This window comes from Lithobates pipiens, unplaced genomic scaffold (genome assembly GCF_037356315.1).
Source record: "Lithobates pipiens isolate NorthernLeopardFrog02 unplaced genomic scaffold, aLitPip1_a1.2 Scaffold_11, whole genome shotgun sequence".
NCBI classification, from domain to species: domain Eukaryota; kingdom Metazoa; phylum Chordata; class Amphibia; order Anura; family Ranidae; genus Lithobates; species Lithobates pipiens.
In genome coordinates, this window is record NW_027507696.1 from 23,530,890 (window position 1) to 23,543,767 (window position 12,878).

Here is a 12,878-nt window from a genome sequence, read left to right on the forward strand (position 1 = left end):
CTGAGAAAACAGATGCAGGTATAGCCCATCTGGGGAGTCCACTCATGAATCAAAAAAGGAGTCCAAAAGGAGCTCAAATGGCCTCCATCCATGATACATAATACTTAACAAGAGAAGGAGCCAGCAACTCCAAAATCCATATCAATATCTTTAAGTTAAAAAAAGCTAATGCATTTCAACAGTATAGCCTTGATCACAGGATAATTATATGCAGTGATCAGAGCTATAGTGCCGAAACATGTTAGTTTTTTAACTTACTCGCATGTAGCAATAAAGATTTTGATATGTATTTTGGAGTTGCCGGCTTCTTCACTTGTTAAGCAGGCTGAGAAAATGTATATGATGAGTGGTTAATGTGGCAAACTTGAATAATAGGTTTAATAGACATAATTCATTAAATGTTGAGTACAAACAAAGCACATTCAGTTTTCCAATATCTTTATTTTAAGTGACCTAATAAAAAACAAAAAGAAATCTTTACAAAATACCCTGTGTTATTTGCTGGAAGGCTTTGTAAACAAATCCCGGATAGCAAAGACATACCAAACAGCAAGGGATATATACAACATACAGAAAATATGCATAAATGAAATTGACATACTAAAATAAATCAAAAAGAAATGATCTGGTGTTGAAACTGCATCTATTTACTTAAAAAAAAAATGTCTTTGCAGAAGACATTTACTGGGCAATATCGTAGTAATAGTTGCGGAGTTTAAGTTCAACAGTGGAAAATTTTGGGCGTTCTTCAAATCTGAAAAAAATAAATAAAACTTTGTCAAGTGAAAGTATTACAGAGAGACTAATCAATTGTAATATGATTAGTCATACATTCATTGGTAAAGTAGAACTACTGTATAGGAAAACTTTTAAGGGAGTTAGGGAGGGTTATAATCCCTGCCAGATTATTTTTCAATATTTATGTCCTATTGCGGAGACAGGAAGCCAAACAGGAAATGAGAGCAAATCCCTGCAAATTAAGGGAATTCCTTGTGAACCCCCAGGTTCCCAGAAGTAGTGTTCCCATTTTCCCTCTAACTTTTCTGGGGACAACCCAAATTTGGGGGTTTTCTATTAATTTCCACTTTTAATGATAATGGTAAACAGGATGAACAGAGGGGTGAATCTCCCTAAAGGGGACACAGACCTGATAGGTGTTCTAATCTATCTCCACTCTATTCAAAACTAAAAAAAAAATGTTTTATTTATACTTTAAATAAATACAAAATATCTTTATAAATGTCAAATATTGAATGAAAATAGTATTACAAATAACACACATATATAAATACCCTTCTTCCACCAATAAAAAAACACGTTGTCTTTTTTATTGGTGGAAGAAGGATACTTATATATGTGTGTGATTTTTGATAGTATTTTTATTCAATATTTGACATTTATAAAGATTTTGTATTTACTTAATTTAACTTGTTGTTTTTCATACACCACGTGTGTCCTGTTAAAGCAGCTTCCCTGTGACTGGTATTCTAGTCGCCATTATGTCTTTTGTAATAATACATGCTGTATGCTGCAGGGACCGCACTAATTTAGTGAGTTGGCATATTTCTACAATTTAAACCATTTTACCTCTTTATTAGCAATAAAAACTGACAGCGGTTGTAAATCTTCTCCATTGTATTCATCCCACTGAATATTGCAGGAGATAAAATACTGCATGGTTTCATAAAATAAACACCACATATTTTGGAAAAAATACTGCATACGGTATTTTAGAAGCATTTTTTAGTGAATGCCTAAAATGTTTTTTGAAAAACACTATGAGGTATTTTACCTTGTTTCTTAAAGCAGTAGATACTGCTTTGTTAATAGAGCCCATTGTCTTTTTTATTTTTTATTTGTAATATATGCCTTAATGGGTTATTGCTGTTCAGGAGGTAGGTTTGTTGACCCCTATACATAATGGTATGCTATTCTTTAACACTATGGGTTTGATTTACTAAAATTGGAGAGTGCAACTGTGCATAGTAGCCAATCAGCTTCTAACTTTAACCTGTTCAATTAAGCTTTGACAAACAAATCTGGAAGCTGATTTCTATGCACAGCTGCACCAGATTGTGCACTCTCTTGCCTATATGTTGCAAATATGTTGTGATTCACATTGCAGATTACTGTCCCCCAATTATTCCTGAAGAAGCAGGCATTGACTTGAGAAACGTGTTTGGATATTTTGGATATCACAATACATAATTGAATCAAATAATGGAAAGAAGTACAGTGAATTATTTAATGTAGTTAAATATGAGTACTAAGGGCTGGGGTGTATTGATATATGCTACGTTTATATATGTATGTGGAACAGCAATTAACAAGTGTTTTATTTTTATTTTTTTAATGATAAATACAACCATGTGATATTACCTAATACAGTGATGTCTTGGTACCTTTAAAGTCTTGTAATTTTTATTTGTTAGGGCTTCTTTACATACAGTATATACAATTTAAGACGTGGTACCCTTAATAGTATTATTATTATTATTATTATTTAGTGTCCCCCTTTTTTCTTGTTTTGGATTGCTTAATATAAGGCTTATAATGTCATTGACAGTCAGATTTGACAGCTAGCAGTCACACATAATGTCAGTTCCTATCTGTCAATGCTTGAATGTAGATCACCATTCCCTCAGCACAGGACATCTTGCAGGAGAACATTAAAGACTGTGGGCAGGGAGCTAATAAATTAATTCAAATTGCACAGACTTTTGCTTGTCAACCCACATGTCTTTGTAAATAATGTACCTGAAATTCCAGTGACATCTTATTCTTTAGAATGAAAGATAAAAGCTCAATACTCACTTGTAAGTCCAGCATAATTTCATTATTTCATATAATTCAGGTGGACACCTGGGTGGACTATCCAAACGTTTTCCAGTTTCAATCATCTGAGTCACTTCTCCACCTTTCATTCCCTAACAAATTAAATTTTTACAAGGTTATACACGATAAATAGTATATTGTATTTATGACCTTTCAACTGAACCTGCATATAATGGAAATACTCAGCATCAGCAAACATATTCTAAAATGGCACTTAGGTCTAATTGGTTGCTTTAAAAAAACTTTTCCGTACTGAGGAATATTTACTAAAACTAGAGCACTCAGATTCTGGTGCAGCTGTGTATGGTAGCCAATCAGCTTCTAAATTCAGCTTGTTCAATCAAACTTTGACAATAAAACCTGGAAGCTGATTGGTTTCTATGCAAAGTTGCACCAGATTTTGTCCTTTCCAGTTCCCCCACTGCCCTCACCTGATGTAGGGCAGTGATCAATCCTTTATTAAAAGTGAGCATAAGACACTCCACATAAATTTCACTGTATCCTTTTTTATTACCACTAGCTAATATCTGCAACTCCTCAGAGTAGATATACTATATAGCAATGTTGGAAGACCATGTCTGCTTTTGAATAAATTATCATTTGATTAACAGTCTGTAAGGCCGGGTTCACATATGTGCGAACTGTATGCAGGTTTCCCCGCATCCAATTCACATGACATTTGAATGTGCTCGGCTCGCAAAGGATCTGGTTCACACAGGTTCAGGGGCGGTCGCGTTGTGCAGTCCAAAAGGGTCCTGTCTGTCTTTGGATATGGTTCAGGTGTGAATTCAGGCAAAAATTCAGACCTGATTCGCACCTGAATCGGTGAACAGGGACGCACTGGACCCCATGCTGGGAACCCCAGCCGCACATATGTGAAACCGGCCTAAATGACTATTTATCCTATGTCTACAGACACCTTAAAATGTGAAACATACAGGCCAGTTATACAGTGCCTTGAACAAATATTCCTACCCCTTGAAATTTTCTATATTTTGTCAGGTTACAACCAAAAATATAAATGTATTTTATTGGGATTTTATGTGACAGACCAACACAAAGTGACACATAATTGTGAAGTGGAAGGAAAATTAATTATAAATAGTTTTCCAAATTCTCTACAAATAAGTATCTGAAAAGTGTGACATTCATTTGTATTCAGCCACTTTACTCTGATACCCCTAACTAAAATCTAGTGGAACCAATTGCCTTCAGATGTCACCTAATTAGTAAAGAGTCCACCTGTATGTAGATTAATCTTAGTATAAATACAGCTGTTCTGTGAAACCCTCAGGGGTTTGTTAAAGAACCTTAGTGAACACACAGCATCATAAAGGCCAAGGAACACACCGGACAGGTAAGGGATAAAGTTGTAGAGATATTTAAGGGTTAGGTTATAAAAAAATATCCCAATCTTTGAACATCTCATTCTGTTCAACCCATCATTCGAAAATGGAAAGAGTATGGCACAACTGCAAACCTACCAAGACATGGCCGTCCACCTAAACTCGCAAGGAGAGCATTAATCAATGAAGCAGCCAAGAGGTCCACAGTAACTATAACTTGTGCACTCCACAAATCTGGCCTTTAACCACTTCAGCCCCGGACCAATAAACACCTTAAGGACCAGAGGTCTTTTTCCAATTTCGCACTGCGCTGCTTTAACTGGTAATTGCGCGGTCATGCAATATTGCACCCAAAGGAAATTTGCTTCCTTTTTTTCCCACAAATAGAGCTTTCTTTTGATGGTATTTGATTGCCTCTGCGATTTTTATTTTTTGCGATATAAATGGAAAAAGAGCGAAAATTTTGAAAAAAAAAGATATTTTCTTCTTTTTGTTATAAGAAAAATCGAATAAACTAAATTTTAGTCATACATTGAGGGCAAAATTTATTCAGCCACATGTCTTTAGTAAAAAAAATGTCAATAAGCGTATATTTTTTGGTTTGCGCAAAAGTTATAGCGTCTACAAACTAGAGTACATTTTCTGAAATTTACACAGCTTTTAATTTATGACTGCCTATCTCATTTCTTGAGGTGCTAAAATGGCAGGGCAGTACAAACCCCCCCCCCCAAATGACCCCATTTTGGAAAGTAGACACCCCAAGGAAATTGCTGATGGGTATGTTGAGCCCATTGAATATTTATTTTTTTTGTCCTAAGGGATTGAATAATGACAAAAAAAATAAAAATTTTACAAAAAGTTGTCACTAAATGATATATTGCTCACACATGCCATGGTTATATGTGGAATTGCACCCCAAAATATATTCCGCTACTTCTCCCGAGTATGGGCATACCACATGTGTGGGACTTTTTGGGAGTCTAGTCGCGCACGGCACCCCGAAAACCAATCACCACCTTCAGGATTTCTAAGGGTGCAAATTTTTGATTTCACTCCTCACTACCTATCACAATTTCGAAGGCCATAATATGCCAAAATAGCACAAAACCCCCCAAAATGACCCCATTTTGGAAAGTAGACACCCCAAGCTATTTACTGAGAGGCATGTTGAGTCCATGGAATATTTTATATTTTGACACAAGTTGCGGGAATATTACAAACTTTTTTTTTTTGCACAAAGTTGTCACTAAATGATATATTGCTCACACATGCTATGGGCATAAGTGAAATTACACCCCAAAATAAATTCTGCTGCTTCTCCCGAGTACGGGGATACCACATGTGGGGGACTTTTTGGGAGCCTAGCCACGTACGGGACCCCGAAAACCAAGCACTGCCTTCCGGATTTAAATATAAAATGCTACCAAAAAAACTGTTAGCGATCGCAGGGATCAGGCCTGACTCTGCGATCGCTGCAGTTATGTGTTTAGTGTTTTGTAAGTGACAGTGATCGATCGATACTGCACTTGGGTGGGCTGGGCAGAGGGGCAAAAAACAGGTGCTAGCAGGTATCTGGGCTGATCCCGCTAACAATGCGTTTTTTTGGAACCCTAAACTGCTGGGGACGCTAGTATAGATCTGATCAGATCAGATATTGATCTGTTCAGATTCTATACCACTACGGGAGGTTTATGCTTTGCGTGTGGGTGTTAGCGGTACTGGCACTAACCTAGCGCTGCCTGGGGCGACGCAGACCCTGACCCTAAAACCTAATTGATATCACCCGCCAGGTGATCAGGGGGTTAAACCTTTATTGGGTAATAAATGGTGGGTGCCCTGATGCTATAAAAAGCACACTAACCAGAGTCACCCGTAACACTTATATGATGATCAGTGGTGAAAGGGTTAACTAGGGCAATCAGGGGGTTCAAATTTTTATTAGGTAGTATATGGGGGTCCCTGGCGCTATATAAAAACCTGACGGGGAACCTAAATAACTAACTGGCTAACCAGCGTCACCAGTGACACTTATACTGTGATCGCTGGTGAAAGGGTTAACTAGGGGCAATCAGGGGGTTAAAACCATTATTGGGTAGTATATGGGGGTACCTAACGCTATAAAAACCTGGCGGTGAACCTAAAAAAATAACTAGCTACCTAACGACACTAGTGACACTAATGCAGCGATCAGAAAAACGATCGCTTAGTGACACTGGCAAAAGGGGGTGAAAGGGTTAACTAGGGGCAATCAGGGGGTTAAAACCATTATTGGGTAGTATATCGGGGTACCTAGCGCTATAAAAACCTGGCGGTGAACCTAAAAAAATAACTAGCTACCTAGCGGCACTAGTGACACTAATGCAGCGATCAGAAAAACGATCGCTTAGTGACACTGGCAAAAGGGGGTGAAAGGGTTAACTAGGGGCAATCAGGGGGTGAAAACCATTATTGGGTAGTATATCGGGGTACCTAGCGCTATAAAAACCTGGCGGTGAACCTAAAAAAAAAACTAGCTACCTAGTGACACTAGCGACACTAATGCAGCGATCAGAAAAATGATCGCTTAGTGACACTGGCAAAAGGGAGTGAAAGGGTTAACTAGGGGCAATCAGGGGGTTAAAACCATTATTGGGTAGTATATCGGGGTACCTAGCGCTATAAAAACCTGGCGGTGAACCTAAAAAAAAAACTAGCTACCTAGTGACATTAATGCAGCGATCAGAAAAATTATCGCTTAGTGACACTGGCAAAAGGGGGTGAAAGGGTTAACTAGGGGCAATCAGGGGGTTAAAACCATTATTGGGTAGTATATCGGGGTACCTAGCGCTATAAAAACCAGGCGGTGAACAGTAGCGACACTAATGCAGCGATCAGAAAAATGATCGCTTAGTGACACTGGCAAAAGGGGGTGAAAGGGTTAACTAGGGGCAATCAGGGGGTTAAAACCATTATTGGGTAGTATATCGGAGTACCTAGCGATATAAAAACCTGGCGGTGAACCTAAAAAAATAACTAGCTACCTAGCGACAGTAGCGACACTAATGCAGCGATCAGAAAAATTATCGCTTAGTGACACTGGCAAAAGGGGGTGAAAGGGTTAACTCTAGGGGCAATCAGGGGGTTAAATCATTATTGGGGGGTGATGTTGGAGACACTGGTTATCTGGGGGGGGTGGCCGGATGTGCAAGGTGCGGCGGGTGTGTGCGGAGATGTGAGTGAGTTGCTGACAAGCTCTCTCCCTGTGTCTGCGATGCTCAGTATATACTGGCTGGGAAGACGGAGCGGCTGATCGGATGAGCGGTGACCGGCGGGACACATGTAAAGTGACGAGATAGCGGAGACTCTGGAGCTCGCCGAGGGGAGCCGTGACACTACCGGAAGCTGCCGAGTCCCGCCGGGTCTAGTCGGAAGGACACGCCATATGAGTGACACGCACGGGTAGCGTTACGGCTGAGCACTGTCTTGGGGGATACGCTGGGGGAGGTGAAAGGAGCTGCGCAAGGCTTTGGTGCGGAGGAGATCTCAAAAGCCCTGAGGTATGTGTAGAGGGACTGGGGGAGCTGGACAGTGGCAGAGGAATCAGGATAATTAATAGCAACAAAAAAGGGATACCTGTCCCCTCCATCCCAGACCCAGCTGCTCACTGGTAAGAAGATCTGCGTATGTATGTATGAGAGCTGTGTAACAAGGGAGTCTCCAATTCGCATATTAGGTGGATTGATATCCTACCATCCCCAAGTACCCCAAGTTGGTTAATAATGGACAATCCGATATGAGAAATACAAAATACAGGATTGGTGTGAATGTTTGAACTGTTTTCTGTTTTCCATTGTTCTTCTTAAAATTGTATAAGTGCGGTATATCCTGTTTACATTGACACCGGCATTGAGCCACGATTTTTATGAAGGAAAGAGTACTGATTTTGGCCGGACTTATACCTAATCGGCTAACCCAGCGTACGGGACTTTCTTGCCTCCCCTCCTCCATTGGAGCCCCCCCCCCCCTTTTTTTTTTTTTTTTTTGCCCCGGCTCCCTCTGAGGTGTCAAGGAAATGTTTGTCTTACCTATCTGAGGCTCTCTGGACGATAATACTGTTTCTTTTTTTTTATTTTACCACTGCAACTGTGCTGCCTCACTGATTGAAGCCTCCATCTTAGCCTCTATTTTGGCAGTGATCTTGGTAGTGACCCTGAATAAAAGATGTCAAGGCGTCGAGGAGAGGAACATGTGCCAGTGGAGAGTGAGGGGACACAACACCCTCGCTCCTCAAAAGAAAAGAACTCACAGGTAGCCCAAGCAGCTGCAGCAAAACTAGAGCGGTACACTCGTACATCAGGCCAGTCTCCAATAAAGGGAGAGCAATCGATATCACTGGGTCAACCTGCACAAGTGAAGCCGCAACAAGGGGGCTCAGTGGATAGAAAAAGTCAGGGTCAACCCTCAGCATCAAACGTTACGGGCGCACCAGGCCCAAAGAGCGCAAGTAAACGTCAAGGGGTAACCCATGGAGATACGGAATCACTGTTGAGAGCAACCCCCCCCACTGAGGAGGACCCAACCTTAAGAGAGGTTCTTCAAGCTGTTAACGTATGCAAAACATCACTGGGAGAGCTATGTGGACAGTTTAAGAGCATGAAGGAGGAGCTGTCAATGTTCAGACAGGACATGCAAAAAGCAGCAGAAAGAACTACACAGCTAGAAATAAGGATAAGCCAAATGGAAGATGATTTGTACCCAGTGCAGCAAGAAGTTAATAGCACGAGGAAACAATTAGTTAATCAATCTACCAGAATGGATGAAATAGAAAATAGACTACGCAGAGAAAACATAAGGATGCTGGGACTGCCTGAGGGGTGTGAAGGGCCTGATCCGATAAGATTCCTAGAATCATGGTTTATAGAAAAGTTCGGTAGAGAAAAATTCTCAGCTTTCTTTGCAATAGAAAGGGCTCACCGAGTCCCTTTTAAGCCCACACTTACGGGGGGGCGTCCCAGACCAATTATCCTGAAATTTTTTAATTATAATGACAAAGTGGCACTGATGCGTGGGGCAAGGGATCTGGGTAATGTTATGCATAACGGTGTGAAGATCTCCTTTTTTCCAGATTACTCCCCAGAATTACAGAGGCGTAGGGCTGAATTTTTAGAGGTTAAACGTACCTTACGGTCCCATGGGGTCTCGTACGCTCTCTTATACCCAGCGCGGCTGCGTATAGCGGCGCTGGGGGGAATACAGTTGTTTGACTCCCCGGGGGATGTAGCCTTATGGCTGGAGGCCAATAAAGAGTCATTGTAGATATACAAGGGGGGGGTGGGAGGGGAGGGGTGAGGGGGGGAACGTTTTTTTTTTTTTTTTTTTTTGTTTTGTTTGTGTGTTTTGTTGTTTCACTTTTTGCTATTGAGTAATTCTTCTGGAGCACGGGGAGAGAGATGAGAGCGGTTTAAATGAAGTATGAAAGATTGATAGAAGGGGAGATAGGGTTAAAGGTTGTGATAATATTTGTCACTTGTTTATTACCACTTTTGGTTTTTGTAACTTCCTTGGCGGAGGTAGAAGGTTATAAGAGTGGGGAAGGGAAAGAGGGTAGGGAGGAGAGTGTGAAGGTCATGAGTAACCCCTTGGGGGATTGCCTAAACAGGTGGAGGGTTGGGGGGGTGGGATGGGAGGGGGTGGTTAGGAATGGGCGGGAGGGGAGAGAGGGAGGATTGGATCAAGTAATCTCTGAGTTAGGGGTATATAAGAAGATGAGGGTTGAACACTACAGCGTGGTTGCACAAATAATAGCTGATTTAGAAATCAACACTATAAAGATGATACACATGTGGGGAATTTGTAATTTAAGAGGTTGGGGTTGGAGCACGTACAGTGTATTTCCACTTCTTTGTTATTTTACTTTTTCTCGTATTTTGAATAATGCAGGACAAAATACTTAATGTGGCCTCCTGGAATATAAGAGGCCTGGGGAGCCCGATTAAACGTGCGACGGTTTTCTCGATGCTGGAGAGGCACGGGATCGGTCTGGCCTGCCTGCAGGAGACACATTTAACAAAATTAACTGTACCTCAACTTAAAAATAGAAGATTTCAAAATCAGTATCACTCCACTCATACATCATACTCGAGAGGAGTGAGTGTGATGGTGGGAACTGGGGTGAGGTTCTCCTGCAGACAGGTCAGTATTGATGAACTCGGCCGTTATGTTTTTTTATACTGTAGTTTGGAGGATAAACCCTATGTCTTAGCAGGTGTCTATATACCGCCCCCATTTAAGATGGAGGTGGTGTACAAATTTATGGACTTCCTGGTGAATAAGGAGGAGGTTCCAGTTATAATGCTGGGGGACTTTAATGAAGTGCTTGACAGAGGGATCGATAGATTCCCCATTAAACAACATCTGGGACAGCCAGGGTCAACAAAGTTGAGTGACTTCCTGAGGGAGGTGGGATTGTTAGATATGTGGAGAGTGAGGAATGTGAACATTAAGCAATATTCTTGTTTTTCAAGTTCGCACTCGACACTCTCCAGAATAGATATGGCCCTGGGCAATGAGGAAGCATTGCAAGATGTAAGGGACATAGAGTATCTGCCTAGAGGGATATCGGACCACTCATTACTGAAAGTAGCATTGAGTATAGGGAAGAAAAAAAGAATAACGGTAGGGGGCTGGAGAATTAGCCCATTCTGGCTGGAATTATTGACGGAAGTAGAAGAAATCCCAATAAGAATAAAAGAGTTTTTAGTATTTAATATAGATACGGCCTCAGCTAATATAACATGGGATACATTAAAAGCATATATCAGAGGTATCCTGATCCACCAGGTAGCTAAAATTAAACAGAAAAATAGGAGTTGGGAGGAAGGGATCAGGAAGGAAGTAATAGAGGCAGAGGAAAATTATGTTAGAGATCCCACTTATGAAAAGAAAGGGATATGGCTGAATAAACAGCAGGGGTACAGATCATTAATTACTAAAAGGGAAGAAAATAAACGGCTATTTCAGAAGCAACGTTACTTTGGAGAAGGAGAGAGTGTGGGTAGGATGTTGGCTCAGCTAGTAAGAACTAACTCCCCCCCATCTATAATCCCAGCGATTAAGTCCATGAATGGGAAAGTCCTCACAAATGGGAAGGAGATTGTAGAAACATTTAGAGCTTTCTATGAGGACCTATACAAAACTCGAGGTCAGAGAAATAAAGATGATTTGGATGCTTTCTTGGAGAAAGTGAAACTCCCAAACCTCACACAAGAGGAGAGAGAGGACTTGGAAGCCCCCTTAACCTTGAGTGAGATACAGCAGGCGGTGTTAGGCATGGCTAATCAAAAATCTCCAGGGCCAGATGGCCTGCCGGTGGAGTTATACAAAAAATATAGTGAAATCCTAATTCCAGAGCTACTCAGGATCTTAATGGGGGCAAAGTTAGAGGGGAGACTACCCGCATCCATGAGGGAGGCGACCATTATCGTTATACCTAAGGAAGGGAAAGATCCCCAAGAGGTAGCCTCGTACAGGCCGATATCACTTTTGTGCTCGGATGCAAAAATCTTGGCTAAGGCCTTGGCAAATAGGCTAAATAAGGTAATTAAGAGGCTTATACATATAGACCAGACAGGCTTCATTGAAGGGCGATCAACCAGTATGAATATAAGAAGGGCTTTTCTAAATATTCAGGCTCCCCAGGTGGGGATGGGATCAAGGGCCATCTTATCCTTGGATATGACAAAGGCTTTTGACAGCTTAGAATGGGGGTATCTGTGGCGTGTTCTGGAGGGATGTGGATTTGGTCCCACATTCATCGGATGGATTAAAATGTTGTATAGTTCCCCCACTGCGAGAGTAAGAATAAATAAAGAACAGTCTGAATGCATAGAAATGAGTAGAGGGACAAGGCAGGGGTGTCCACTCTCCCCAATGCTCTTTGCCGTAGCAATGGAGCCACTGGCGATTGCCATTAGATCAGAACCGGGGATACTAGGGTTTCAAATGGAGGAGGGTAGGGAAGAAAGGATCGCATTATATGCAGACGATGTCCTCCTATTTTTAGGGGATACTGGTCAATCTCTGGTAAGGGCAATTAAGTTAGTGGAAAATTTCGGAGGTTTTTCGGGCCTAATAATAAATTGGGGAAAGTCAGAACTGCTTCAACTAGACAACCCAGGCGTGGGAATTGCAATGGGGATACCGCGGCTGGAGGTGGTAGAGGTAATGAAATACCTCGGTATATACTTAACAGCAGATTTAGAGCAGTATGCTGATAAAAATTTGGTCCCGTTAGTGGGTAAATTTAAGCGAAGCTGTGATGCCTGGAGCCGACTCCCACTGTCAGTAGCGGGCAGATGTAGCTTGATAAAGATGATATGGCTGCCACAATTGCTATATGTCCTGCATAATGCTCCAGTGTGGATAGGCAGGAAGTGGTTTAAAAAACTTGAGACCCTCTTCCGAAAGTTAATCTGGAAGGGCGGACAGGCGAGGATTCGACTCCAGGCATTACAGCAGCCAACAGATAGGGGGGGCCTAGCGGTACCCAGTCCCAGGAATTATTACTTAGCAGCTCAGCTGCAACATTTGGTGGGATGTGATCAGGAGGGGGAGGTCAATCCAAACGGTAGACTAATGTTGATAAGAGCCCCACATAAAACCATGGTGGAGGTACTGGAGGCAAGCTCTTTTTACCGTAAGAACCCCATAACAAATATG

At 41.5% G+C, this 12,878-nt stretch overlaps 1 protein-coding gene across 4 annotated transcripts in view; it reads right to left on the reverse strand.

Annotated features, from left to right (window-relative positions):
• Positions 1-421: 421 nt before the first annotated feature.
• Positions 422-12,878, reverse strand: part of SYK (spleen associated tyrosine kinase) — a 181,578-nt gene continuing 169,121 nt past the window's right edge. For all 4 annotated transcript variants that reach the window (XM_077469867.1, XM_077469884.1, XM_077469858.1 and 1 more), the window contains 2 exons: positions 2,815-2,927; positions 422-754 (listed from right to left, as the gene is read on the reverse strand). In XM_077469867.1, coding sequence (XP_077325993.1) covers positions 682-754; positions 2,815-2,927 — 186 coding nt within the window. In that variant the 3' untranslated portion in view covers positions 422-681. The remainder of the gene's footprint in view (positions 755-2,814; positions 2,928-12,878) is intronic.